This window comes from Chrysochloris asiatica, unplaced genomic scaffold, assembly GCF_000296735.1.
Source record: "Chrysochloris asiatica unplaced genomic scaffold, ChrAsi1.0 scaffold00003, whole genome shotgun sequence".
In the NCBI taxonomy this organism is placed as follows: domain Eukaryota; kingdom Metazoa; phylum Chordata; class Mammalia; order Afrosoricida; family Chrysochloridae; genus Chrysochloris; species Chrysochloris asiatica.
Genome location: NW_006408521.1, coordinates 27,436,720 through 27,464,610, shown reverse-complemented (window position 1 = coordinate 27,464,610; position 27,891 = coordinate 27,436,720). Strand labels below are relative to the sequence as shown.

Below are 27,891 nucleotides of genomic sequence, written 5' to 3'. Positions count from 1 at the left end.
GAAACGGACTTTTCCTCGGGGTTTCGCCTGGTGGCTCTTCCTCTTTCCGCAGAAAATCGTTTTGTTCATTTCCTTTGCCCAGTCGGTCCGGCGAAGATTCCTGGCGCCCGAGCTCCCGAGGCGGCCTGCACAGGGGTTGGACCGCGCTGCAGTCTGCGCTGATTGTGTGTCACAGAGACGTGTGCGCGCGCGTGGACGCGGGCCTGTCCCCAGCGGATGGACCAGGCTGGGCGCTGGCTGGTGCCCTCGCAGCCGCGCGTCCAGGCCGGCGGGGAGGGGCTGCAGGCCCGGCCTGAGGGTCCCGCCCGCTACACCGCCCGTCCAGTCCGGCCTTTGATGAAGTGTTGTGTAGGGCTGCGGGATCCTGGGATAGGGTGGGGCTGGGGCGGTGGCCGGGAGGCCTAGTGTCGCGCCGGTCCTCCCTCCCTCCGGGGTGGGCGGTCAGACGGGGACGATGTGAAGGCCGAAGCTGTCGGCCTGAAGCTTGATGTGGTCCCCGCGGTAACTAGTGGCGGTCATAGGCAGCGGCAGCAGCGGCAGGGGCGGAGCCCCGGGGGGCGGCACTATAATAATAAGGGGAACCTGGAAGTTAACACAGGAGAAGAATGGGCTGGGTGAGAGGACAAACAGGAGAACAAAAAAGGAAAGAAAAGTAACGAAAAGACCTCCTCGGGCTGGGGTCTGTGGGATCCGGGCGGGGAGACCTCGGCTGGGTGGCAAGGCCAATTGTCCCGAGGAGCGATGAGCTCACTGGGCGGGAGAGGGACCGGTGCGGTGACCGCCGCCGCCCTGCTGTGGACACTTCAGGGAACCCGAGGGCTGCAGAGAACTTTCTAGCTACCAGGGAGGGAGAGAATGGGGCGGGAGGCGCAGGTATTCTCGTAGGGTCCCGGGGCCTCTGCGCTGCACTAACGAGCGCGCCAGCCTCGGACCAGCGCGGCGCAGAGGTCCGGTTGCCGGAACCAAGTCCGCGCCGGGCGCAGCTCCGCTGGCCGGCGAGCGGTTGGGCGCACTGAGCCGCCTGCCAGCCAGGTGGCGTACTCACTTAGTAAGGCGGGGTTGCTGAATCTCCATGCCTCGTTGTAGGCCGTGTACTGGGGGTGGCTGTACGGGTTGCCAGAGAACTCGCTCCCTGCGGGGAGGAGAGGAATCAGCCTCACAGGCCCGGACGGCCCCCGGCGAGCCTGGCGGGAGGCACGGTGCCGCCCGCAGCGCAAAGCTGGAGGTCTGCAATCCTTTGAGTCAGCGTAGGGAGGCCCCCGGAGTAGGCCAAAATCACCGACGCGCCTGGCACCCCGGGGTGGAGGTACCTGCAAAGCCGCCCTAGGCTCCTCTGGCCGAGGAGCTCAGAACAACCAAGAAGGGTTTCTCCTAGTGGGGGCGCACCCACTTCCCTGCGTTGGAAGCAAAGACCTGTTTGGTGGAGATTCTGCCCAACCAGATGAAAATGGGGTAGGCTGGCGCCAAAGAGCCCCCCTGGACACTTTGTCCCAGAAAATCCTAAAAATGGCATCTCAATACTGTGCAATACAAGGGGTGGGAGCTCTGCTGGGAAACCACATACACACACACACACACACACACACACACACACACGTCCCTCGAGAGGTCCGATCCGTGGGCCACGCAGCAGGGGAAGGAGGCTTCGGGAAGCAGGTGGACTGCCCGCCAGGCAAGCGACGAGCTAAGGGTCCCGTGGGCTAGGAGCCGTCGGAAGCCGCCTTTCTTCGCGAGAGAAAGGCCAGGCCTCCGGGTTTTCCCCTCGCCCTTTCTCCTGTGTGATGACCCCAGACTGTTTACAGTGATCCCTAACCGCGGGTTAAGTAGAGGAGAAGGGGCCCCTCTCAGAGAGGGAGCCGGGTGGGGGTGGGGGACGCAGCCACTGGAAAGCCGGTTTATTGACGAGGAGGGAAAGCATGCGTGCAGCAGGATAATGAGCTTCTGAGCTCAACTGTGACCAAGAGGAACTGAGCTATCTCCTTCCCCATCGCTAATGAAACAAGTGTAATTTCCTCATCAGCACTAGATTCTGTTTAACGACTCCCCCCTTGCCACCATGAGCTCTGTGCTGCTCCCCTCATCCCCACCTCCCTGCAGACTCCCCACCCCCTCTTCCCCCAGGTTCCCCTCATCCCCATTTGCCAAGACCTTTTCCAGCCTCCACCTCTCACATCACTCACCTGAAGACTCTCCTGTTCCTCCCCCTTACTATTCCCCCCTCCAGCAGACCTGGGTAGGATTGCCCACCTTTCTCTGCCCTCCTTTCTCAGTGCCTGTAACTCCTTTCAGCCCCTATCCTACATATAAATACATAGCCTGCAGTCATCTCCCTCTTTGCCACACAGCACCTTAAGTTCTGCTGGATGGATGGATTGGCCTGGGATGATGCCAATCACCCTCTTTTACTACCCCTCCCTTGAGAGTTGAACTTCAGGGAAAGGGCAAAAAGAGGGTGAACAGGGGTATGGCTTACCTCTTTAAGGCAAGAGTGTTGGTTTTTTGTTTTGTTTTGTTTTATGTTTCTAAGTATAGATGCTTCACCTCTTTTTAGATTCAAGCTCTGCTCCAATCTGGGGCAAGGGGTCCGGAGGTAGCACAACCTCCAGCTGCAGTCACCAAATCTTAAATACAGCCTCTGCCTGGGAGCCACACAGCTCAAACTCAAGTTCTCTCCAACAAGGGATAGTGTCCTGGAGGAGCAAGGAGGGCCTGGGTTTCTCTGAGGAGATGTAGAGTGCTCAACTTTTCTCCCTGAAACTCAAGTGTCTCTGGTTCCTGCCATAGCTTGTCCTCTGTTCTCTTTCCTTAAGGACTATTTCCTCCTCTCTGGGATGGGGTCAGTTCTCAAAACTGGTCTTTCCCTGTGGGTTGGTGAAGACTAGGCTAGCTTTGACTGAGTGACTGGCAGGCTCTGGAGGATAGTTGTTGGCTTCAAGTTTCCATGGAAACCAGAGCAGATTCTTCCAAGCAGTGTCAGCTGTTGGGGGTGAGCTGGACACTAAGGGGTGGAGCTGAGGTTGAGGCCTCCCCAGGCATAGACTTAGGTGGGTGGGCACTGCGGAGAGGCCATGTCTGCAAGCTTCCCTTCCTGGGTTGCTCATGAGGGAGGGTGAGGGACCAACTGAGGAAAAGAGAGAGTAGAAATGGTTTGTGGAGAGGGGATGTTGGTTCTCCCCCCAACCTCAGACTACAGATCACTCAGCAGCTGGTTTCAAGATTTCATTTCCCCCATCTAGATTAGGCAGCAGCAGCATTGTCACCTACCAGGCACCATTCCTGCCAGGGTGGAGGTAGGGTAGCTTCCCTGGCCAGTGGGGGGCACGTGAGGGGGGTAACCAGGCAGAGTGGTGCTCGCCATGTCACGACCTGGAAAAACACAAAGGGGAGGGGGTAAGACCTGGAAGAAAGGGGCCTGCCTGGAAAGGCAACTGCTGTGCGCAGACACATGGGGGGCATGGGGGCAGTTCTATGTCCCAGTGAGCAGGTCCAGGTGTATGTGCATCTAAGTTTCTTCCTTAAATGCCCATGCCTGTATTCAGCTGTGTGCAGGCACTTCTGTGTAGCTTTTTGTGTGTGTCTATGCATTTATAGGAGTCCTGGTGTGGCGCTGTGGGTTAATGCAGCAGACTGCAAGGTTGTTTGAACTGCAAGGTCAGTGGTTCAAGCTAACGAGCTGCTCCTTGGAAACCCTATACAGGGTCGCTATGGGTCGGAATCGACTTGACGGCACTTAACAACAACAACAATGCATTTATATGTCTATGTGTCTACCTTGCTTCTGTCTCTTTGCATCTCAAATCTAGATGGTGATGGGAGATGACCTGGTTTCACTCTCTCTAGTAGCCAAATGGATCTCAATCATCTTACATACGCTCCCTTCTCTAATACTCCATCTTTCATTCAGACTTGGAAGACACCCCACCACTACCTATGTAGGGGCTGATGGGAAAAACTGCAGGTGCTGGGCCTAGAAGGGGTGGAGAGTAGGGGCCAGCCAGAGCGATTTTGCTGTTAGTGTTTATGACATTTAAATGCCAGAAAACCATCCCTGAAGCATATAAGGGGCTTTGAGTTAACAGTGCAAGTGGATCCGATATCAAGTTCCATTAAGTAAAATCTGCTGCCCCACCAGTTGCTTGAGTTCTGTCCCTGGAGGTCTCTATTAGCAAGATCCCACAGGGTGGAAGGCAGGGCTTTCCTGGAGTGAAGGGAAAGTGAGTTAATGTCAGGGATACTGACCGAGGACAATCATGGTCCATAGACATCCCCTGGAACACAGCTGCACCTGACTGGCCTCCCTTCCTTGCCTGCGCTATAAGGATCAGTGGCCACCTCCCTTTGCAATTTAACATGCTCTGACCTCTAAATAATTTGCTTTCTTTCCTCTTCCATGTGTCTATACCCTAGAAACTACTTTTTTGTCCACTCCTGGCTTTTCTGCGTCCCATCTATCCTCTCCAGGTATTCTTTATCTTCCTCTCTTTGGCTAGTGCTACTCAACCACTCTAGTGCTTCTGTCCAATCCCTTCCACATTTCAGCCCCTGGAATGGCAAGGCATGGCTGCAGGAAGTCATGTTGTTAGGTACCAGCGAGTTGATTTTGACTCACAGAGAATAGAATAGAATTGCCCCCCTAGGGTTTTTCTTGGATGTAATCTTTATGGACTGTGAACCACAAAGTCGGCAGTTCAAACTCACCAGCTGGTCCTTGTAACTCTATACAGGGTCGCTATAAGTCGGAACAGACTTGATGGCACTTAACAACAACAGCAACAACAATCTTTGTTGCTATGGAAGCAAATCACCTGATCTTCCTCTCTCAGAGCCACTGGGTGGGTTTGAACCACCAGCCTTTTGGTTAGCAGCCAAGCGTTTAACTGTTTGCACCATATCTAGCCTAGTTCATTTTCTGGCCATCAATGGAGCCCTAGTCTTCATCTTCTTGACAGCTATTCCAAAGTATCTTTCTCCTTGCCACTCTCCCCTAGAAGATGACCTTACCGCCTACTCTTCTGAAATGTATGTTTCCTTGTTTAACTTTTTTAAGAAATTTTTTTTTGTTATGATATGGGTGAGAATTTACAGAACAAATTGGTTTCCCATTCGACAATTCATACTCATATTGTTTCATTGCATTGATTGCAATCCTCACAGTATAACTGCTCTCTTTCCATTGCTTCCCTGTGTTTACTGTTTCCTTTCTTTTTTCTTCCCTATCTTTTCTTGCCTTCTGAAATTTATTTCTGAGCAAATACCCTTTCAATCTTGCATGCTTGATTGTTCTAAAGGTTGCACACCTCCCTGGTGCTATTGTTTACCTTGTACGACTGTCTGTTGTTTGACAGGAAGTTGAACCACAGGGATGAGTTCAGTTCTAGACTTGAAAGGTGACTAAGGATCTTGGCGTTCCACCAGTCTCTATCAGTCTTTTACTATTATAAATTTTGCTCCTCACTTTTCTCCCACTTTATCCAGGATTGTCTATTGTGATCCCTTTTACAGTAGTTGGCAGTGGTAGCTGGGTACCATCTCATTCTTTTGGTCTCAGTGTGGATCTTTGCCCCTATTGTACTACATTTAAGTGATTCATCTTTTCCTGAATATACCGACACATAGGTCAGGTTTTTGCCTTTCCATCTATCTGCCTTCTGAATATATTCATTAGCTGTTCTACTGTCATCTCAAATTTAATAGGCATAAAAGAAGATTCATTTTATCCTCACCCCAAATCTCAATTCTTCCAACCCTCTTGAAGATCCTCAGACCAGAAGCTTTAGACTTCTTCCTGACATCACCTTTCTCCCCATCTCTATGCAAAGTCAGGCACTTGGTGGCACAGTGGTTGAAGTTGTTGGCTGCTAACCAGAGGTCAGTGGTTCAAACCCACCAGTCACTCCATGTGAGAAAGATGTAGCAGTCAGTTTCCATAAAGCTTTACAGCCTTGGAAACCCTATAGGGCTGTTCTACTCTGTCCTAATTGGTCCCTATGAGTTGGAATTGACACAATGGCGGTGAATATGTGAAGTCAGTCACCAACTGTTGCCAATTCTCTTTAGTGTTGTCTGTTACATTTGCCCCATCTCCACTTCCTCCACCACCTTCAGCTCCTAAGCATCTGCCACTGGTTTCTCACAATCGCTTTCTTACTTGTGTTTCCAGCCTCCAGATTCTTCCTCTTCCAGATTATTTCAAATGTGGCTCCTTGGCTAGTCCTCATGCTTTCATTTCACCACTTCCCTTGTAAAAACTATCATTGATTCCCTGTAACCTGAAATTTGAATGTATCAATCTTCCAAAACTTCCCAGGTCAACTTTGGCTCTTAACCATCCTGGTTAGTATGACTGTTTTCACTGGCTTGTATACTGTGCTTTGGCATACCAGGTAGTTTTCTTCTTCCCTTACTCAAAGTTTCCTTCTCCTTCTAGCTCAAACCCTTAAACCTCTATCAGTCTACCCATCAGGGAAGTTTTTGTTTTCTGAACTTCTACAACATCTGTGCCCCACGGTTTACTCTGTCATTGTATTTCATAATGGATCATTCTTGTTGTTTCATATTATGGCTTGTGTCCTCACGCAGATTGAGGGAAGAGTCCCAGCTTCTGCTTTATCCTGCATAATTAAGAGCATGGTAGATGCTCAATAAACACTTGCTGATTAATTCTCTGTCACTCTATTGCATTTATAGCCAATTCCATATGGGTTGGCACATAATAGTTTTCTAATTGTTTCATATGTATTGGTCTCCTTTAAAGAGACAGAGGCTGAGACAAAATGGAAATGTTTGAATCTGCTCTTTCTCTAGAAGCAGTTTCAACAATGGATTACAATATTTCATAAAATGATGAAAGATTTCTAGTGAGGGGCTCATATATTGTGACTGTTTTATTATGCAATAGAATGATTTTCTACTATACAAATCTAATATCTTACATTTCCTGGAACCCTAGAACAAACAACAGAGTTGTTGTTACTGTTAAGTGCTGTCAAGCCTGTTCTGACTCATAGTGACCCTGTATAGGGTTTCTGAGGAGCGGCTGGTGAGTCTGAACTGCCAATATTGTGGTTCAAACCAACACTGAAGTCAAAACAACATAGTAGAACTGCCAAATAAGAGAACACTTCAACTCACAGAAAGAGAGAAGGAAGGAAGACTGCATTTGCTTGGTTGTAAAGTTTCCTTTTGTTGACTCTTACTGTCCATGGAAGTAGCCCTGATGGCAATTTAGGATAAGCACTGGACTGCTAACCACAAGAATTCAAATCCACTAGCCATTCCATGAGAAAAAAATAAAAGCTTTCTGCTCCTACAATTATTTACAATCTTGGAAACCCTATACAGGGTTGCTTTGAGTTAGAAGTGACTTGAGGGGAGTGGGTTTCGTTTGGTTGAGGTTATCCTCAGTAAAAGGAGTTCCTAGGTGGTGCACATGCTAAATGTGCTCAGCTGCTAACTGAAAGGTTAGAGCTTTAAGTCCATTCAGAGTCACCGCAAAAAATATCCTGGTTATCTACTTCAGAAAAATCAACCAATGCAAACCCTGTGGAGCACAGTTCACTCTGACATACATGGGGTTTCTGTGTGTTGACAGAGGCTCCATGGCAACTTGTTTTTCTTTGTTGTCTTCAAAAAAGAGTACACACTTTGGAGCATCAGAGGAAGAAGGAGAGGCAAGAATAGGATATGTAATGTGTGCCTAACTGCCTCCTTGAACAACCTTCCCCTTTGCCATGAAGAGCTGGATGGTGTCCAGGTACCATTACTGAACATTTTGATCAAAGATTCTATTGAAGAACCCTGATCAAAAAGGGGAAAATGCTGAACAGAATTTCTAATTTTTATGGAATCCAGACTTCCTGAAGCCATTGGTGCTGGAGGAACTCCTGAAACTATTGCCCTGAGATGATCTTTAAAATTTAAACCAAAATGTCTGCTGATGTCTTCTTAAAACCAAATAATAGTTTAATGTAACCAGTGAAAAAGGTCTGTCTTGAGAATTATGCTCTTTTAAGAACTATCTAACTGGAATCAAATTGGCAATAACACCTTGAAAGATTAGATAGGAACCTTAAGGGGCAGTGAATGTATGTTAATGAAAAAGGCACAGTTCAGAAAAGGAGGGAGAGAATGGTTGTATAATTCAAAGAATGTTATCAGTGTGACTAGATAGCAAATGTAGAAAAGTTTGAATTGGTCTATGTGCTGCTGTGTATATTCTCAACAACAGTAACAACAAACTAAAATATATAGAATAATTATAATAAAATGAAAGGTACACTCCTCCTGACCATCTCTCAGTGACTGGACCTGAACCAGACAATGACAGCAAAACCTATCAATTCCTAGACAGATTTATAATAAGGCACTTACTGGTCAAAAAGGGCCCAGGACGGAAGACAGTTAGAGAAGATGTAGAGGTTTTGAAGTTAGAAAGATACAGAAAACAAATTTCTCCTGGCTCTATGATCTTAATATCTACAAAGCAGCCAGAAAAAGATATATGTTATTTCTTTATCAACACAAATTTAAATGCATCTGAATACTCATATTTACCTCCATGGTCTCCACACTCTGTCACACATGAATTCCTTGTACTTTAAGGTTTTGTGACAACATCTTCAATTTAACTTCAGAAGAGAGGAAGAAAGACTGGATGATTGGAAAAGTGTTTCTAGCTAATTTCAAGGCACTTTTATCACAAAGTTTATTTCCACTGCTTTCTCTCTTGCAAAACAGGCCACCTTCCAGCATTTAGAAACTTCTACATGTTTCAAGTCACTCACAGTACTGTTGATTTAAGGGCACATTTCCAAGTTCTACTTTAAAAAGCAGAATTTGCATAGATGTGTCATATAGACATTTTTTAAATGTAAGAGAAGAGGTCCATGATGAGGTGAGAACCTGCAAGCTCCCTAATGTGTTCCACACAGCTGTGCTCCTGTAGCTGCAGGTTCCTCAACAGAATCACCACAAAGACCCCTGAACCAACAGAGGTGCAGGCCACTGCATACAAAGCACTCTCAATGGCTTCATTAGTACACAGGTGGTACCTGAAGTACAAGAAAAAATTGACCAAACTCTTGCCAGAGCTATATATTCTTCTGGAACACCATTGTCAATAATGGAAAACACATACTGCAGGAAGTTTTCAAATTACTAAGACCGCCATACCATTTGCCCAGCAGCATTCTTTGAGGAAGCCTCTTTTAGAGACAGAATATGAATGGGTAATGGGATCTGTGCAAGGGAAAATCGCCGGAGCAGTGAGTCTTGCAGTACTACAGATGGATGAAGAAGTGGGAGTGGAGTCAGAATCTAAAACTGTAAGAAAGCACAGCCGCCTTCTCTTAACAAGCTGGCAAAGGCATGGAAATAGAATACACCAATTATAAAATATGTGCTACCCATCAGAAGTCAGAAAGCAGTAAGATATTTGCTTTGCTCACTGACAACACTAGTAAACTCAAAACAGCATCAGGAATCACAGATGACTAAGAAAGCCAATGTATTCTCTAAGAGGATGGCCGTTTCAGGTTGGCTACTTACCTCCTAAGGTTAAAGCAGCTTCTGTTTAGTCAATTCTGACACATGGTGACCCATGTGGATCAGAGTAGAACTGTGCTCTATAGTGTTTCAAAGGCTGATGTTTCAGAAGTAGATCCCCAGGTCTTTCTTTCAAGGCATCTCTGGGTGGACTTGAAACTCATCCTAATGCCTTGACCATTTAGCTTTCCTGTGGTGCTGCAGGATAATGCTCTGGACCACAAGGTCAGTTTGACCCACAAGGTCAGAAGTTCAAACCCACCAGCTGCTCCTCAGAAACCCTAAACAGGCTCTCTATGAGTCAAAACTGACTTGAAAGCACTTAACAATAACAAGACTACAACATTTAAAAGATGGCAAAGCCTGTGAGATGATAGGTTTCATTTCTTGTAAAGGTAAGTAACCAGAGACACAGAGAGGCATAGTGACTTCACTATTGCTGATAAGTGTCTTCAGATGGGTCCGATTTATAGTGTGACCTTGCATAGGGTTTCTGCAGAGCAGCTAATTTGAACCACTGACCTGTGGTTAGCAGTCTAGTGCTTAACCTACAGGACCAGCTAATAAGTGACAGAGTCCAAATTTGAAGCCAGGTCTCTACTGCACTGTCTCTTAACGATAACATAAAACCAGACACTCTCCCAAAACAGCCAAAGAGGAGAAGAAGTGATCCGGCAAACCAGACCTCATATAGTTACTGCTATCATTAAGAAGTGGCAAAAGAAACAGCTCACAAAGAATAAAATAGTGACACGGAAACGCTGTAGTAAAACTCCATGGGGTGGAGTATTAATCTCCTTAGAGAGTTTTCTAAAAAACAAAGAGGCTCTTGAAGAAACAGAAGTGTTAGAAGCACTGTACTTGATGAGGTTGTCTTCTCAGTTCAACTGCAGAAGTCCCTAAAGATTCCAAAGCCAATTTCTACAGCAATCACTATATCTGAATCAGACAGTACACTTTGTCAGACATTCCTTACCAAATGGGCCAGATCAAATCAACTGTTTTGGAGAATCTAAGTGCAGCTTCTCCTCCAAGCACAGAAAAAAAGTCAAGTGAAAGACTTCATTAAGATATTGGAAACTTTTAGTCATCAGATAATTTATACTACTTGGCCAGGTCTAAGATTTAAGGGTACTCTAATGTTTCATCTTGCACACACTTCTTGAACTAGATAGTCTTCCTTGGAGTCCTGTTGTGGTGCTGTGGGTTAATGTGTTGGACTGCAAAGTTGGTTTGAACTGCAAGGTTGGTGGTTCAAACTCACCAGCAGCTCCTCAGAAACCTTATACAGGGTCGCTATGAGTCAGAACCGACTCGGCAGTTAACAACAAGAAATCTTCCTTGAATGCCTATTGTATGCCATCCACTGTTCTAAATCTTTTATATGATCTTATTTAATCCTCAGAGCAATCCTATGGTATAGGCTCTATTTTTAATCTCTGTTTACAGATAAGGAAACGAAAACTCAGGGGCTAAGTATTATGCTCAATGGCAGAAACTGGACTACAGAACAAGCAACATACTTGGCAACTGATTCTAAAAAGATATTCTCAAATATTGTAGAGCCAGAAAAGTATTTGGTCCAGGAAAATTACCTGGGATCATGCAGAAACCAATTCTTCCTATAATAGAACACTTTGTTGCTTCTTTTTTCTTGTATGTTTCAGATTCTTCTATTTTTCTACAGCAGGGGTTTTAAATGTGGGGTTCACTGATCCTGCATCCTTCTGGGGAGAGGCTTTGTTGATGGTATTGTGTTAAGTGCCCTATCGACCAAGACTCCTAGTGCCAAGACTCATAGCAGCCCTCTATCGGGTTTCCGAGGAATGGCTGGTAGTCTGAACTGCCTTGTGGTTAGCAGTCTAATGCTTATCTTACAGTGCCATCTCAGGAGAGGATATGTGACTTTCATTAGATTCTCAAAAATCTTCATGACTCAAAAAGATTAATAAGCACTGTTTGATATAAAGGAGTCTTTTGATGAAGCAAATGGTTAGTTCAATTGACTGCTAACAGAAAGGATGGAGGTCTGACACCTCTCAGAGGTACCTCAGAAGAAAAGAGTGGTGATCTACCTCCCCAAACTCAGCCTTTGGAAACCTTATGGAGTACAGTTTTAGTCTGACACACATGAGGTCACTATGAATTGAAATGGATTCTAGGGTAACTGGTTTCTAAAAGACAAAAAGAACCCCTATTCTTCTACATAAGACACTGATTTGTTTGCAAACACTCAACTCATATAAATAAACAAGATCCTAGGAACCAACAGCAAAATAACGTGTGAAAGGTATAGGAAGGCTTATCTCAAGTTAAGGACAATGTTAGCATTCAGAAGACCAAAGAAATAATAAAAAGCTGAAACTGCTGATAGTGATGGCTCAGGCGAGACTTATAAGACATAGATTTATATAGCAAAAGTTATATTCAATGAGTTTAGAGATGCTTTTCCTCAGCATCTTTCTCTAAAAATGAGCACTTTTGCCATCTACTTGACACTATGAAGGACCCTAAGGCCAGAAAACATAACTCTTGTTTTACTGCCCCTATCCTCAAGTTTCATCTACTTCTCATAAGGTGGCGAAAATGAAGACATTAGATCTTCAAGGTTGGTAGGTCCATGCCTCCATTGAGACAAACATTTATAATACAACAATACTCAGTTATTAAATTTGTAATTACTGCCTAAATATAGTGTACACTGACAGTTGCTATACCAACTATGATCACTCTATGACCAATCCATGTTACATCGGATACACTAAGAAACTACTAACCTGTAAAAGATGCTTTAAAAGGAGAGAGAAAGCATTATCTACATATTTAATTTTGCTTTTTATATCCCAAGTTTTCAAATCCTTCCAAAGGTTTATGCCCCAGCCCCAGGCACTATCTTGGCTTAATCTGAAGCAGGCCAGAAGCTCAAGTTGGCCGATGTCCTAGCTGGATGGTACTTCTACTGACAGCTGGACCTTTAGTCTCTGGTGTGTCCTAGGCAGGGGTGCTGCCCAGACCTACATCGACTTCGACTTCCTGAGATCTGCACTTGGTCAGCCAACCAGCTGGACACAACAGTCATGCTGCCCTAAGCCCTGCCCCTCACTGCATACTATCCTCATCCTAGCAGTGTAGTCTGCTAGCCCTGGGTCTCACAGGAGGTAGCTTCCTTCTACTCAACTATACTCTGGTAAAGCTGGGATAGGTGTTGCTGGGGAGAATCACATTTTCAAGAGAGCTAAAAGGCAACTTGACTAATCTTCTAATCCAACTCCCTCATTTTCTAGAGGAGAAAATTGAGGCTCAGAGAGTGGTGGTGGAAGGGTGGGGTGAGTGGGACAGCATTTCCAGCTCTCTCCTCTCTTTCAGATCCTCATGCTGCCTTCTCAGGTGCATTAGCAAATCGCAAATGAAGATTTCAGGTGGGTAGGTGCTGGTGCTCAGGGGGCTGGGCCCAGGCTCGCTGATGGGCTCAGAGCAAGAGAGACCCCCGTGCTGGGTGGGCAGAGGTTAAGCCTGTTTGCACAGTCTCCTGATACTCCAGGTCTCCCAGTTCCTCTGCGGCTTTATTTTGTTCTCTGAGAGCACTGAATTGTCAGCTCTAATCCTTCCGAAATCGCAACGTTTTTCAGGCACTCTGTGTAAGTGAAACCCTAATCCTAAGGAAAACGGCCAGTTAAGCTGCTGGAGCATTAGGCTGCTCTTCCAGCCCGCCGCAGGATTTCCTCCCTCCCTGCCTGTGAGCCCAGCTGCCACAAGGAGGAGAGGGGAGGATTCCAGGCTGAAGGCATGCAAAGCCCTCTCAGAAGTGACAATAGTGGTAGGGCTTGCCTCCCAAAGCTCAGGGTTAAAAAGGCACTGGCTTGTTTGTCCTAAGGCTACAGCTACTAGTTGGGGGAGGAAGGATTCTGAGCACTCTTGGAGTTGGGAGGAGGTAGTTTCTTGTTACCTTGCGGGAAGCAGACATTTAGGTCTTGCCTACTTATCTCTGGGGCCAACAAGGCATTTCTGAGGCCTTGGTCCCAATATCTGCTCCATTCATTGGGTCATCCAATTCATTGGGTCATTCAGGAAAGGTTGGATGAACTGAGTTGACTTTTACTTAGCCAACCTTTTCTTAGAAAATGTCAAGCAGTGGAGTAAAACAAGCTTAGGGCTGGGGGTTCCCCCTTCCGGAGAGCTCCCCCACTTTTGGGCCATTCCAAGCATTTCTAGGGAGTCCTGGTGTGGCACTGCAGGATAATGTGCTGGACCACAAGGTCGGCAGTTCAAAACCAACAGCTGCTCCTTGGAAAGCCTACATAGGGTTGCTATGGCTCTGAACCGATTCCACAGCACTTAACAACAAGCATTTCTAAATAACACTGACACCAGTGAGAAGTGACTTCAACTTATCCAATCACAGGATCCTGGTGTGGCATTGTAGGATAAACACTGGACTGCTAGTTGCAAGGTTGCCTGTTCAACCCCACCAGCCGCTCCTCAGAAACTCTATACAGTGTTGCTCTGTGTCAGAACCAACTCAACAGCACTTAACAACAATCATGAAGGCAGTTCCCAGAGTCCTCTACCTTTTGTTAGCCTGAGTTGGCTGTGATAGGAACTTGAAATAAAGACCACTGATTTCTTGAAAATATTTCCATTCAAATTCAGAATGGCCTCTCTTCCTGATCTCTAAATGAATTAGGGAGATCATGCTGTGAAGGAACAAGCACAGTCTACTTGGCAATGCTCAGCCTTTGGGTATCCTGAATAGAGGGAAGAAAGGCACAAGCCCAGGGGAATCTGCCAAACTTGAGATCAGCTTAGAAGAGCACAGAACTGCATCTTCACTAAGATGCTTGGAAACCCTTCATCCTTTGCATGACTCTTCTCACTTCTGTAGCTCCATTGTCTGCCCATGGCACCCACCTGGGGAGGGCAGCCCATGACCACTGGAATGGTTGATGGATGTAGACATGGACAAGAGGTTGGCACTGGAATTAGGGTGTTACAGTTTTCTTTGTGTTCAAATTTGGTCTGACTCTGAACCCCTGAGTGGGTCAGTGTTTCTTCAATACCTTTTGCTTCTCTAAGTGGACTGGATAAGGAGGAAGAGAGAGATTCCCCTAAGTTGCAGACCCAGGGCTCCTACATTATCTGTCAATGTCTCATTGCTATGGAAATGGCCCATAATTAAATCAGAGCTTGTGGCTGAAGGCCTTGGGGATGGTGGGCCTTAGCCGCCTTATGAAGGGTCTCAAGCTCCATTGGAAAGGATTCCCTGACTTGTTGCATGTCCAAAGTTGCCCTCGCCTTTCTCTTTCAAGGTTGGAGGGGAATTCTGATGTCTGCACCCTAAATTCTTCTCACTTATTAGGGGCTTTGAGCTGACAGACAAGGCGAGGATCCTCCCAGCCTCCTTCAGAAACATTTCTTCGCCTTTATTGCCCTCCCTTTTCCCAGAAGGGCTGGCCATGGGCTAAACTGTTTGTTTTATGGAGGGAAATGCAGTTGCCTTGGTTGTTAACTACAGGAAAGAGGCAGTTCCTGGAGGTCCTCAGGACTCTCTGAGGGGGAGGAGGAGAGCCTGGGTTTCCCAGGGTTCACACCAATACTGGCTAAAAGGCTACTTCTCAGACCATCCCACAGAGTCTGAGCTTTGAAGAGTCCTGAGTCCCTTCCTCAGAAGCTAGAACCCCCACTGCCTTTCCAGTCCTGCTTTTCAGCTTTGACTTTGCTCATTGGATTCCCTCACCTGTGCTAAAACATGCCAGTTTCCAGGAGACCAACATTTTCTGTTTCCTTCTCCCTACCTTGGAGTCTTCCTCATTTCCTTCTGTATTGTAGTTAAGAGTCTTTCAGAACTGCATTCTTGAGGCATTAAGAGAAGTTTCTTCCAAGCTCTTGAATAAAACCACCAGGGAGGAAAGTACAGTCCTGTTCCTCTTGTTATTGTTTTGTGTGCTATTGAGTCAGTTCCGACTCACAGGAATCCTGTGCAGGGTTTTAAATCATAAATCTGGAGTAGGAAGTCTCGTCTTTCTCCCGTGAAGAAACTAGTGAGTTCGAGCCAGCCGGCGAGCCTGCAGTTAATAGTCCAACACATAACCCACTACACTACCAGGGCATACAGTCCTGTTCCCTAGTTCTCCCATATTCAGGCATTGACTCAAGAAAAGGTAAGACCCCCTTGGTGAGATTTAGCAGCCTGAGGTCTAATTTCAGGGCTGCCTGAGTTTCAGCTTTTCCATGGCTCTTAGGTTCCCAGACAATAAGCATGGGCTTCAGGAACAGGTTTAAAACTCATCCTTTGCACTTTTGATCTCTATTATGTGACAATTTGCTGAGCAGTGGTGGGAAAAAGAGACATGGGACCTTTAAAACAATAGTAAACATAGTTTACTATGTAGTTATGTTTGGATTGTTCTATTCATTCTAGTTTTGGGGGGGTGTTGTCATATGTATACTTTCTATATGACTCTCTCATGACACCTTGCCTGCTAAGACTTCTGAGTGGGTTGTTATTCTGGACACATTTTTATGTAAGTTATTGACTTGGAGTTCCTGAAGTCTACTCATGGTATAAATTTGGACTGTGAACCACAGTGTGGCTCAGGCTTGGGGTCTCCATTTTTCAAGGTGACACTATTTTTTCTCAAATGCTTCTCTGAGCCATTGGAATGAGTTTGTGTGTTCTCCATTCATAGATAACACAGTTCCATTTTGCTCTTATCTTTATTCTAGCGTCCTCTTTCCCTTGGGTTCAAGGATGTATCTCCTGTCTGGTAGGTTACAAACCTAACTGTCCACCTACTAGGGTCTCCTTTTGGTATGATACCCTCAAAGATGCTCACATACTGCCATGGCTTTAAGGTCTTGCTTTCTGGCACTTGGAGAGTGAGGCTTGTCTGTGTAGTAACATTTCTGATTGTTATACATTTCTGATTGTTATCCTGCTGTGTACTGGTAAGCTTTGCCTGCCTTGTTTCTGGACATCAGTTTCATTCCTTCATAACCTCTCTGGGACTAAAATAGGTGGCATGAACTACCTTTGTACAAGGCGATCCTAGGACTTTTGGCAGTGATACCACTAGAGGCCAGGAAAGGCCACTTGGTGCAGCATCTCTGCGGAATGCTGTACCACTCATCTTCTGGAGTGAGCAGGAGAGCCACTTCCCCATCACTGACTTCCTCCAGCACACCTTACTTCCTTTGGGCTCCAGAGTAGGGAACTTGCTGTTACCTTTAGGGTGGCCTTGCACCATACTCAGAAAGAAGCCTCTCCAAATGATTTGGGAATTCTGAAGCTAGTTCTCACCTTCTCCTCTCTTGTCAACATCTTTGGCAACGTCCTGCATATTCCTCTACTGCTGCAGACCCGGCCAAGCACAGGAAGGGAGGGGTGAAGGTGTGCAGGTCATGATAAAGAGCAATTGTCTTTTCTACCAGTGATGAGAGATATTAAGGGATGGAGGCACCAGCACACACTTGGAGTTAGAGAAATCAGTAAGAAGGTCCTGATTCAGAAGCCCCTGGACTTCCAAAAGGCCCTTGAAGGGGTGAGAAAGTAGTAGAAGGTACCAGCAACAACCAGTCAACCTGAGGGAGCCTGGGGCCAGAGCATTCCTGACCCACACTCTCTCCTAGTTGGACCCTTTTTCCTTATCACTTAGGAGACTCGGCTCTGTTCCAGACCAGCAGCCTAGAGCAGTGGGCTGGAGAGAAGAGACGCTGCCGAGCTCAAGCAGCCCAGCGGCGGAAGGGAAAGTGGGTGATAAATTTAAATAACCAGCTTGACTTGGCAGCTTGCTGAGTTGTGATGCAGTGAAATTAAAATCTCGGCAGAACTTACCAACTCCACCCAGAAAAATCGGTCTCTCTCCTTGGTTCCACAAAGGAAGGTGGGGAGAGCAGGCTATCAGACTCAGCCGCAGCCTGCCAGCCACCCTAGCTTGCAATGTGATTAGCTGTGTCCTGGCCCACTGGGCGCCACTCTCCCCTCCACACAATGGTCCAGGCTCCTCTCTCTCTCAATTCTGACCTTGTGGAACAGCTGTATCAAGTGGCTGGTGAAGTTTGAAATCAGCCTCTGGTGTCAGGAGGTGGCAGGAATATCAATAAGGTCTGGCTCTTCAAGTTGGAGTAAGTCACATCCTGGGCCAGGTCCTCACAACTAAGGTTTGCAGCATCAGCTGCCTATTCTGGGGAAGATGAGCTGGGTGCTTGAGACTTGGGGGATGAAGAGGGATCCTGAATACCTTGATATATGCAAACCAGGCTGTGGGTACAGGGATGACCACACTGCTCTCTCACCTTTAGTATACACCTGGCCAGAATCACCTACCTGAAAGGACCTCTGCTTTTCTTCCTCCACAAAAACTCTTACTATTCTCTAAGAAAATTACTGTTTAAAGAGTCTTTGAGTGGAATTTCTACAAGTATACCAAAAACATCTTCCATGACCCAGCCCTGCTTCGAGTCAAGCCAACCACCTTCTAGAAGAGCTCACCAAAGTCCACTTCCTGTGGCTGCTCTCCTTGCCTCAAGGCTTTCTGCTACTTACAAACCCCTGGCACTAAGGCCAGTCCTGAGACGGCCCATGAAGTCTCTGAGCATTGCCCTGTTGCTCACCTTGACAGAACCTCCAGAAAGTTCTGTTTGTCCCCATAATAAACACATCATGAATCAGTCATCTTTAATAGATTATGCAAATTAGGAGAACATAAAATCAACAGAGATCAATAACTGCAGCCGTTTAATTGCCAGCCAAAACATTTTAAGAATGAGCATAATCCACAGCCCTTTCTCTGCTAATGGCACTATTAATCCAAACATTGGATCTTGGCCTAAGTGTAGCAAAATCATTCCCTACCCCCACCCATACCCCCTCCCCCATCTCACCCCACACTTCTCTTTTTGGTAATTTCCAGTTTCTGAGCGAGTTTCCCCGTCATTACCACTGGTGAACAGCTCTGAATGTTAATGGTTCTGCTTTTGTTACTCCTCGCTTGATTGAAATGTCGCATACAGATTGAGATGTTAGTGCTAACTTGCCACCTGGGAATGTCAAGCTGGGTCTGAAATGAACTTTTCTCACACTTGGATCCAGATGGATCAGCCGGAGATGTTCCCAGGCTGAGCTGGGACAGTTCCAGGGCCATGGGGGGGGGTGGGGGAGGAGGAGAGGCAGGCGAGGGGGATGCTCAAGGTGGAGGCACTTTCCTATAGCAGTAGCCCTACCCCCTGAACCACAGCCCCACTCCAGGAAGTCCCTGCCTCCGGGACTGTGGTCCTGGGCATAGGGAAGTATGGCTGGGTTACAGAAAAGTCCCCTGGATCTCTTTGGCCACCTGCCTGGGGTGGGCCATCTTTGACAAGTGACCACTACAATTCTAGGCAGATCAAGAAGAACATGGACCAGCTCTCTGCTTTGGATCAGAATACCCAGCAGGTCAGAGAGTGTCCTAGGTGGGTTAAAGAGAGTCATATGATTGTCAGCTGTTCCTGAGCCCGCTAACCCAGTTCAGGTTGTCACCTAAAAGTGTAATCTAGCTCTGGGACATTTGCCAAACTCAAACTCTGCCTAGTCAAAAACTCAACTCCCTCCAGAGCGGAGATGGCTGTTGTACAGGACACCCTCTCAAAGCTAAGAACAGGACTCTTCCAAACGCCGCTAGTGAGGACTGGTGGCCTCTCGCTACCCAGCTCAGGCCACAACCATGCTCAGATCAACTTCGTGTCACCACCAGGGTCCTGCCCTTCAGTCAGGCCTACAACTTCTTCCTGTCTTTGCTGCTGGCTGTGACGCTAGCTGCCTGCAGCCCAGCTGCCAGGTACCCAGGCCGCCTCCCGCTCCTCGCGCGACAGGTAACGCCTCAGTGTCTCCCAATCCCCTCCGAGACCCTTCTCAATCATCCTGTCTCCCAAGGAACAAACGGCACATTGGCTTTAGTGTCTCCAGAATAATTAGGTGAATTTTAATAACACCTCAATGTGTGTCTTTCCCACTTGGGCACTTTTCTGGCCCGGAAACCCTTCTGCAGTGCCAGGCTCCTTCATCAGTCTGCAGCTCTGCTCTGTGGACTGGGCTTCCTCAGCTGGGCTTCCCCTGACTCACACCTCAGTTTCTTACACTCAAGTTATCCCTGCTGCTCCTAGCCCCTGGGGCTTCTGGCCACATTGCCCCTCACCCAGCAGTGCACTAGGGTCTGGCCTGAGCCTACCTGGCCTGGAAAGCAAGTCTTGGGCTCAGCAATTTCTCTGGGAAGCAGAAGGGCTGGAATAACTGGGCTTTTCCACAACTTGACAGAACTACTGCCCAGACGGAGAGAAACGTGGGTCCCATAGGAGCGTGGGGCGCTCCCATGCTCCACTCTTGTCAGCCTGCCTTATGTAGCCCCTGTGTTCTCCTGTGAAAATTCTAGCAAGGCCTGTAATTCTGGTCACGTTGGGGAGGCAAGAGGATAAGCAGAAAGAACCAGCTACAGCCTCCTGGCCCCGGGGCACCTTTCCAAGCTGAAGCCCAAAGACACTGTCATCACAGTTTATCTCCCCACGTCTGTACACATCTCTTCTGGAAGCACCTTGGTTTTTGAAAATTTGTTCTTTCTGCAGATATTATTAGGAAGCCCACTTGTCACACCAGGTCCCTGGTGTCATGGGCTTAGGTACCTAGTCCTCACAGAAAGTAGTGCCCTCACCCTCCTGGAAGCCCCCTTACCAGTCACAACAGGGTACGTCTGCGTGCCGGACACGTTGCTGCCCAGCTCCGGGTTGGCGGATGCAGATAGACTTGACTTGACTTCATCAAGCCCAGGGGTCAGGGCTGGGAGGGAGTACTCATTCCCCTGGGAAGAGAGAGAAAAGCGACAGCTCTCTATTGATGTGCACACAGAGAAAGGACTTAGTGTGCAGATGGGGAGGAGGACTGGAGCCCTCCCAGATGGGGTGGAAGGAACTGGCCTGGCAGAGGGAGGGGAGAGCTGGGGGCGGGGCAGGCCTGACTGAAACTGGAGATGCAGCTGACACTTTATGAGTGGCTGTCCAGCACCCTTTAAGTTTCTATAGCATTGACTCCTGCCCCCAAAGCCCCACAGGCAGAGCAGTAGAGTGGGAACCCCTGTTGAGGGACCCTGGGGTGGGAAGCCTTGACAAGGGGGACCAACCATGATATGATGGCAGATGCAGTGGTGGGGAAAAGGCCTAGTGGGGTCTCCATCTTGGAACTACTGGGCCAGCTGATCGGGTACGGGTGCCCCTTTTTAAAAACAAACAAAGACAGCCCCACGGGCCCCTCACTCTCTGCCTGTTCACTGGGGTATGAAATTGGGGAGGGGGAGAGTCCACATGGCTAACAGAAGGGTGGGAGGGGGCCAGTCATTGACTCTGAAAGGGTGTCCTGCCCGAAACACTCGGGTAATTGCCTTTTTATTACTGCCACCGCCAAGCCAGACCCCAAAGCTGGGCCTACCAGGAGGCCGCACAAAGCAGGAAAAGTTGCTCTGATTAATATTACGTTAAATTAAAACTGATTTTCTGCTCTTTCGGGTCTGTTTTTTTCCCTTCCGCTTCCTGGCCCCCCCAGAGGGCCCCCTCCCCTCCCTGGCTGGACGGGATTGCCTCGTCATTTCCAATTCCTTCTCGTATTGATCTTCCTGTAGAAATCAGTTTTGTAATTAGCTGCAAATTAGGCCTTCTACTGGGGGTGAAGCTGCCCCCTGATTTATCACCAGAGTAATTCGCTGTGATCGGAGAGAAATTAAAATGAACTCAATTAGGCTTCGGATTTGCTTTATGGGCCCTGCTCCGAGTTTCAGGGGGAAAAATGACTGTGCTGGTGTTTAATAGTCTAATGAAAGTAAATAAAGGTTATTCATTGTAATACAGCCAGGGACTCAGGGAGGGTGCACCGAGCCGCCCGCCTTGGCCAGCTCCTCCTTTGTTGGTTTATGGCTCAGGGCACCTTAAAAAGACTTTTGATTTTTGTTTTATGAAGACAAACAGCTTATGGGATAAAAGGACGGGCGGGGAGGAAGGCGAGTGGCCGGGAGCTGGTAGAGTCTTAGAGCGGAACTGTGCATGGAGCCTGGGAGCTGGCTGTGGACATGTGTGTATGTGTGTTCATACACGCATGCAAGCACGGCACACAGGGTTGTACTGTGGGAGGAATGGCTGTGTGGCTCTAGGTTTGGGAGGAAGCCCTGGGTGCTAAACTGATGTGTGGGTGGAAGTAGGTGTGCGTCAGGATGTGTATGAAGCTGGTGGTCCTGTGGCTGATGGGTTCTCCTGTAAGTACTATGGACCATCCGTGTGTGTGGGAGGAGCATGTGGGTGGGATGTAAGCACATGCACATGTATTTGAAGAGTTAGGAGCCATATTTCTGAATATTGTATGCTGTGCTAGTGTGACGTGTGCCTGACCCATGCTGGGCGTTCTAGACTATTCTGCATCTATAGGAAGTGTGGGGTCTTGGCAGTAGGCAGCCAACCTGCCTGTGGTCATGCTGAAAGAATGTATCGGGAGCAGGAAGCCGGCATAGGACAATGAGTAAGAAGAACTCCACAGGCTTGCATGGACTTGCTGCAGGAGCCTGGGAGCACAGGAATAGAGACATAGCAAGTATACTCCATGCAGAGCCACAGAATATTAGAGCTGGAAGGGACTTGGTAGACCAATATGTCCAAGTTCCTCATTCACCTCATTCAATAGATGGAGAAGCTGAACCATCCCCTGACAAAGATAAGACTTAACTCCAAGGTCATACTCTTGCACCTAGATCTCACCATTTTTAACTACTTTTTACCATATGCACTCCTGGTGGGGCACTGTAGGAACAGCATCAGACTTCGAACCACAAGGTCGGTGGTTCAAACACACCAAGCTGCTTCTTGGAAACCTTATATTGTTGCTGTTAAGCGCCATTGAGTTGGTTCCAACTCATAGCGACCCTGTATAGGGTTTCCAAGGAGCACGGAGTGAGCTTGAACCGCCAACCTTGTGGTTCAAACAGACCTTGCAGTCCAGTGCATTAACCCATAGTGCCACACCAGGACTTCTGATTGGAGACCCTATACAGGGTCACTATGAGTAGGGACTCACTTGACGGCACTTAATGACAACAACAACACTTAGCATATGCTATTTCTTAGTTATGCCATAATGTCCTGGCAACAGGGAGTTCACTCAGTGCTCTTGCTTTGTTGGGATGGACATCGCTGAGTCGTGTACAAATTCTTCAGAGGCCTTGTTTACCTTGTTCGTCTTCACCTCTGCTAACAGAAGCACCTTCCTTACCTGTTCTGATTTGATGTGCTCTGATGCCTGGAAGACGTCAGGATAGGAAGGACGCTCAAAGACCCGATCCAAAGCTTCCAGCTGCTGTTGGGTAAAGGTGTCGGCTCGCAAGTGCTTCCGCAAACTGTCCACGCCACTCTGGGAGTCTCCATTGGGGACGGAGCCCTCGGATACATCTGGAGGACACATAGACAACTGGAGCATCAGTGCCAGGTCACCAGAGACTCAGGAATGGCACAGCAGGCAAAGGGGTGGTAACTGGTTCTCCCGTAGGGCTTTGCACCCTAGTTCAGGCCCCATCACTCTCAGCTCCTAAGCTGGAGGGGTTGGCCTGGGTGACTGGCCATGCCTTGGAGATCTGGCTGAGGATGCCAGAGTCTCAGAAGCACCTGGGAAGAGGAGGGGAGGGAAGCTGTCAAAGCATGGAGAGGGGAAGGACTGGGCAGAGTGGGGGGCCAAAGGACAACCAGAGGCTGTCTCTCAGGGGATGTCTTTCTTCCTCTCCGCTTCAGACGGGGTCATCTGGGGGAGGAGCTGGGTGATTTAGACCAGTATCACCGAGCCTGTAGAGAACTGAACTCGGCTCCAAGATGAATTTCAGTTCCACTGATTCCTAGGGTTGAAAATCATCAAATCTCCAAGGCTGAGTATACCATGGAGCCTGGGTGAAGTAATTAATTTCCCCACGGAGGGAGGAGGGGCTCTGAAAGCAAGGCACAGCCATTCCACATGGGGCGGCAGGGCAGAGATGGAGCAGGAGGAAAGCAGGTGTCATGGGAATGGTAAAATACCTAGTAGGATAGGGACTCTAGACAGGGTTCTTGTGTGTGTTCTCTGCCTCTGTCCATGACCTGGACTCAGGCTCAGGCCTCACTGAGAGGCCAATTCCTCGGCTGCCCATTTCTTCCGTTGATCTTCATAGGGAGGAGCGACTTCCCTGACATAGGAAGGGTCACAGTTGGGCCACACAAGTGCCTTCACCATGGGAATATTCTGTCTCCTCCAGGCTTCTCCGCATCAGGCATGTTGGCATTTTCAGAGCCCCCTCTGCTGAGTCCCCCTAGATTCTAGCTCTGCAACCATTTTGGCCCCAAGCTGGGTCCTCACTAGCCCTAGTTTAGCCAGTCTTTGACTTCCCTTAATCCAAGAGCAGCTGGGGAGCCTTGGGCCTGGGGCCAGCCCATGCTACAGGCCCTGGGGTGTGCCTCTGGGACTGTTATATATATCAGTTTATAGGTGATGATATGATATGATATAATCAATATTGCATTATATACAGTAGCACCGTACAGTATCATTCGAGAGACCATAGAAAATATTACATATTGATTAACCTCAACCTGCAGCTAGCCTCCCTAGCTGGCCTCCCAGATGGAGAATGGCGGCGGGGAGGAGGGGAGTTGCCATCCGAACAGGGCCTCCCTTCTCCCCTCCACTCAATTCTAGAGGGGGTGGGAAAGCAAAGAAAGTGTTTGTGTGTATGTAAGAGAGAGAGAGAGAAATGAAGACCAGGATCAAGTCTGAGGTAGATGGATAGGCACAGGGTCTTGATATTCCTGTGGACGTAAAGCTTGGTTGTATTATTTACTGTGTGTGAGTGTATGTGTATAAGCTGCTAGAATAATTTTCAGTCTTAGAGGGTGCACACACCCCTGCATGTGAGTTGGGAGGATGCCTATTTCTTTTCCCCTGTAAGTGAGAGTATTCTCTGTGCAGAGGCATTTGTACATATGCAAACATCCAGCTATATAAATGTCTGTAGCTGTGTTTCAGTGACAGGCTGAGGACTTGTCTGAAAGAATGTGCATGTGTGTACATGTGTGTGTGATTGCCCAGGAAGTATGAGCCCACATCCATGACCTGGACCCATGTCTCCCCTGTTTCTCCTGTCTGGTTCTTTTTCCAGGAGGGGCTAATTCCCCCTTATTGTAGCTATTTGCATGTTCCATTGTGTCTAATTCTCTCTTCTTGGAGTCCTCTTATCTTTCTACAAAACCCTGCTGGGTGTGTGTGTGTGTGTGGGGGGAAGGCAGGGATGTCTTTGTGTGTGCTGACTACAGAGTCACCATGTCACCAAATGGGTTCTGGGAAGGAACGTGTGCACATGTCTGTGAGCATGTACTCACATATTGTGTGTGTGCATGTATGTGTGTGTGTAAAAGGACTCATGTCATGCTTCTGTACATATTTGTGTATATGCCTGTGTGTGTGTGTCTAGGGGTTGAACTGAAGCTTTGTCCTCAGGTCACTGGCTGGAGGAGTCTCTTTTCCTTCATTTATTCAGAGGCCCTTCAGATCTTGACAAATCTGTCACTCTAAATTTGCGAGAGATTATGGTGCTCTCTCCCCAGCCCGCAGAGAGGTGATATATGATATCTGCTGCCCCTATTGATTGCCTGATCTGGTGGCAGAGGCCGGCGAAATGAACTTGAAATGAACATCATGCCTCAACTCATTGTGCGTATAATACACTACTTAATCCCACATTTTTCAGCCGCTATGGAATTCAATTGATCAATCATGTTCCACTGATAGTACTGTTTTAGGGGTTATTGCTGCTCCCTCCACTCACTGACCTTTTTATTTATTTATTTTTTTGTATGCTTGGGCCCTGGTGTTAAGCTAGGTTACAGAGGCAGCCTAGAAGAGAAAGGGGGTGGGTGGGAGAAAAAGACCATAGGAAGTCTGCTACTGGAAGAAGTGGTGGTGGGAGGTGGGGAGAAGGGAGGAAGAGAAGGAGTAATGGGAGGGGGGGGAATGAAGGTGCTTGCAGAGGACCCTGAGAGAGGCTGGAGGAGGCTGAAGGAGACTTCCCGGAGGAGAAAGAAGGCGAGGAGGAGGAGGAGGAGGGAAGGGCAGCAGAAATGATGAATGGCGAAGGAGCACAGAGAAAGTGATGGGGGCAGGGAGAGCCCTGGCATTGCTGGTGAGGGCAAGGAGGCAGCCCCCTCACTCTTAAGTCTGCAAAAGGTCTCTCCAGAGAAAGAGGGTGGTCTCCTGAGACAGCTCAGGAAGGAGAAGGGGAATGAAAGCAAAGAAAAAGGGTAGAGAGAAAGTAAGGAAAGAAGCTTGGGGAAAATCCTGGAGTCAGAAGTTCCAGTCCTAGGAGGAGGGAAGCCCAGAGGGGAGAGGGAAAAGGGAAGAATCTCCCACACTGGACACGGGGGCGGGGGGGGAGAAAGTACTGGTGTCATACTGCCACAAGCATGACACCAACTGTCCTACTTTGGAGGAGGCCTAAGATTCCAGCTAAAGTGAGAGCCCTGGACTTGGATGGGGGTGGGTATGGAGGATAAGAGGAAAAGGGGAGAAACAGAAGAGCAAAAAGAGGATAGGTGGCAGAGAAAAGGGAACAAGGAAGAAGAGACTACAATAGTAGAGAAATGACGCAGAGTTCAATGCTGACCAGCTGAAAGGACCTCCTCAGGTGATGGAGGCTCAAGGTGGGGCTTTCCGAGACTGGAGGGCAGAGTCTCAGAGGGAGAGCATTGGAACTGGGTCACTGCTCAGCCCAAATATGGAAGGGCTCTCCCATAAAATAGAGGAGGAGGAGGCAGAAGCAGGCCTTGTTCCAGGATTCAGAGTGAGCAAGGAAAGAAAGGTTGTTTATAATTAGATACTGTCCATCCTCAAGAAGATCCTCAACCCATCAGCCTCTGTACCAAGGAGCCAGTAAATATGCCCAATAATATCTCCCTTTGAGATTCTGCCCTCTACTCTTGAGAAGCCCCATCATCTCCATCATCTCCATCATCTGGAGAGGTCCTTTCAGATGGTCAGCAGTGACAAAGGCTTCATTTCTATGGGCGGAAGCAATGACTGATGTATTTCTATAGCCATAGCACCAGATATGGAGCTGATTGTATAGTAGGTACTCAGTAAATGAGTGATGGAATAAATGACAGAAAGAAAGAAGAAAGGAATAAGGCTCTCCCAGGTGGCATTTATAGACTGCCAAAAGAACAAACAAATCTGTGTTGGAAGAAGTACAGCCAGAAGGCTCCTTAGTACCTAGGATGGTGAGACTTTGTCTCTCATACTTTGGACATATTATAAGGAGGGACCGGTCCCTAGAGAAGCATATCATGCTTGGAAAAATGGAGGATCAGAAAAAAAGAGGAAGATCCCAACAAGATGTGATGGACTGACATGGTGACAACAATGGGCTTGAATATAACAGTTGTGAGGATGGGGCAGTGTTTCGTTCTATTCTGCACAGATTTGCTATGAGTCTGAATCGACTCAATGACATCTAACAGCAACCTAACAGGTGGCATTCAAAGCCAGACACCTGGCAAAAGTCCTCTGGGCTGTCCACCTAACCAGCTTAACAGTTCAGGACACTCAACCACTGGAAAGGCCAGTCCCACACATCGCTAGCCACAGAGAATGTGGGAACAATCTGCAACAGCCCTGGGGCAATTATAGCCCTTCTTCAATCATCCTTACTGCTGGTCACCTTCTGATAGAGGCCCTTCCTCTTTCAGCCACACCATCCTGCTCACCTATATGGTACCTCTACCTGAAAGACAGAGAGCATTGTGTTCCCAATTAAGTATAGAATGTACCCCTTGCAGCTACAGGCCTGCCATCCAAAGCAGGTAGCTGCTTGAGAATGGGGCCCAGAGAAGTCCTCTATCACCACAGTCCTCGTCACAGCAAGAAGAACTGAGATAAAATGGACTTATCTAGTGATGAGAAGCCAGCTCCAGGGAGAGGCTTTCCTAAATGACAGAAAGGTATGTTTGACCTCACCTCCGTGAGCTAACCAACTAACTAACCCTCTGTCAGGGTTCCAAGACGAGGGCTGGTGGCAGTACGTCCTGAGCTTTCTGGAACAATTCTCATTTCAAGTATTCTTTCCTACTCTTAGACCACATTTATAGTGAGGAAGGGACTGTTTGCTAGTCAGACAGTCTCCATGTAAGAAGTTTTCTGCTGCCCTCTGCTCTACTACCACTCATTGTTGGTGTTAAGTGCTGTGGAGTAGGTTCTGGCTCATAGCAACCCTGTGTAGGGTTTCTGAGGTGTGACTGGTGGGTTTGAACCATTGATCTTGTGGTTAGCAGTCCAGT

General features: G+C 47.8%; 1 protein-coding gene across 5 annotated transcripts in view; it reads right to left on the bottom strand.

Annotated features, from left to right (window-relative positions):
* Nucleotides 1-243: 243 nt before the first annotated feature.
* Nucleotides 244-27,891, bottom strand: part of PAX2 (paired box 2) — a 90,261-nt gene continuing 62,613 nt past the window's right edge. For 2 of the 5 annotated variants that reach the window (XM_006831249.1, XM_006831251.1), the window contains 5 exons: nt 22,817-22,992; nt 20,243-20,369; nt 3,265-3,366; nt 1,046-1,132; nt 442-563 (listed from right to left, as the gene is read on the bottom strand). In XM_006831249.1, coding sequence (XP_006831312.1) covers nt 442-563; nt 1,046-1,132; nt 3,265-3,366; nt 20,243-20,369; nt 22,817-22,992 — 614 coding nt within the window. Of the gene's footprint in view, nt 583-1,045; nt 1,133-3,264; nt 3,367-20,242; nt 20,370-22,816; nt 22,993-27,891 lie in introns of all 5 variants that reach the window. The other 3 variants (XM_006831250.1, XM_006831253.1, XM_006831252.1) reach the window with 2 other exon arrangements.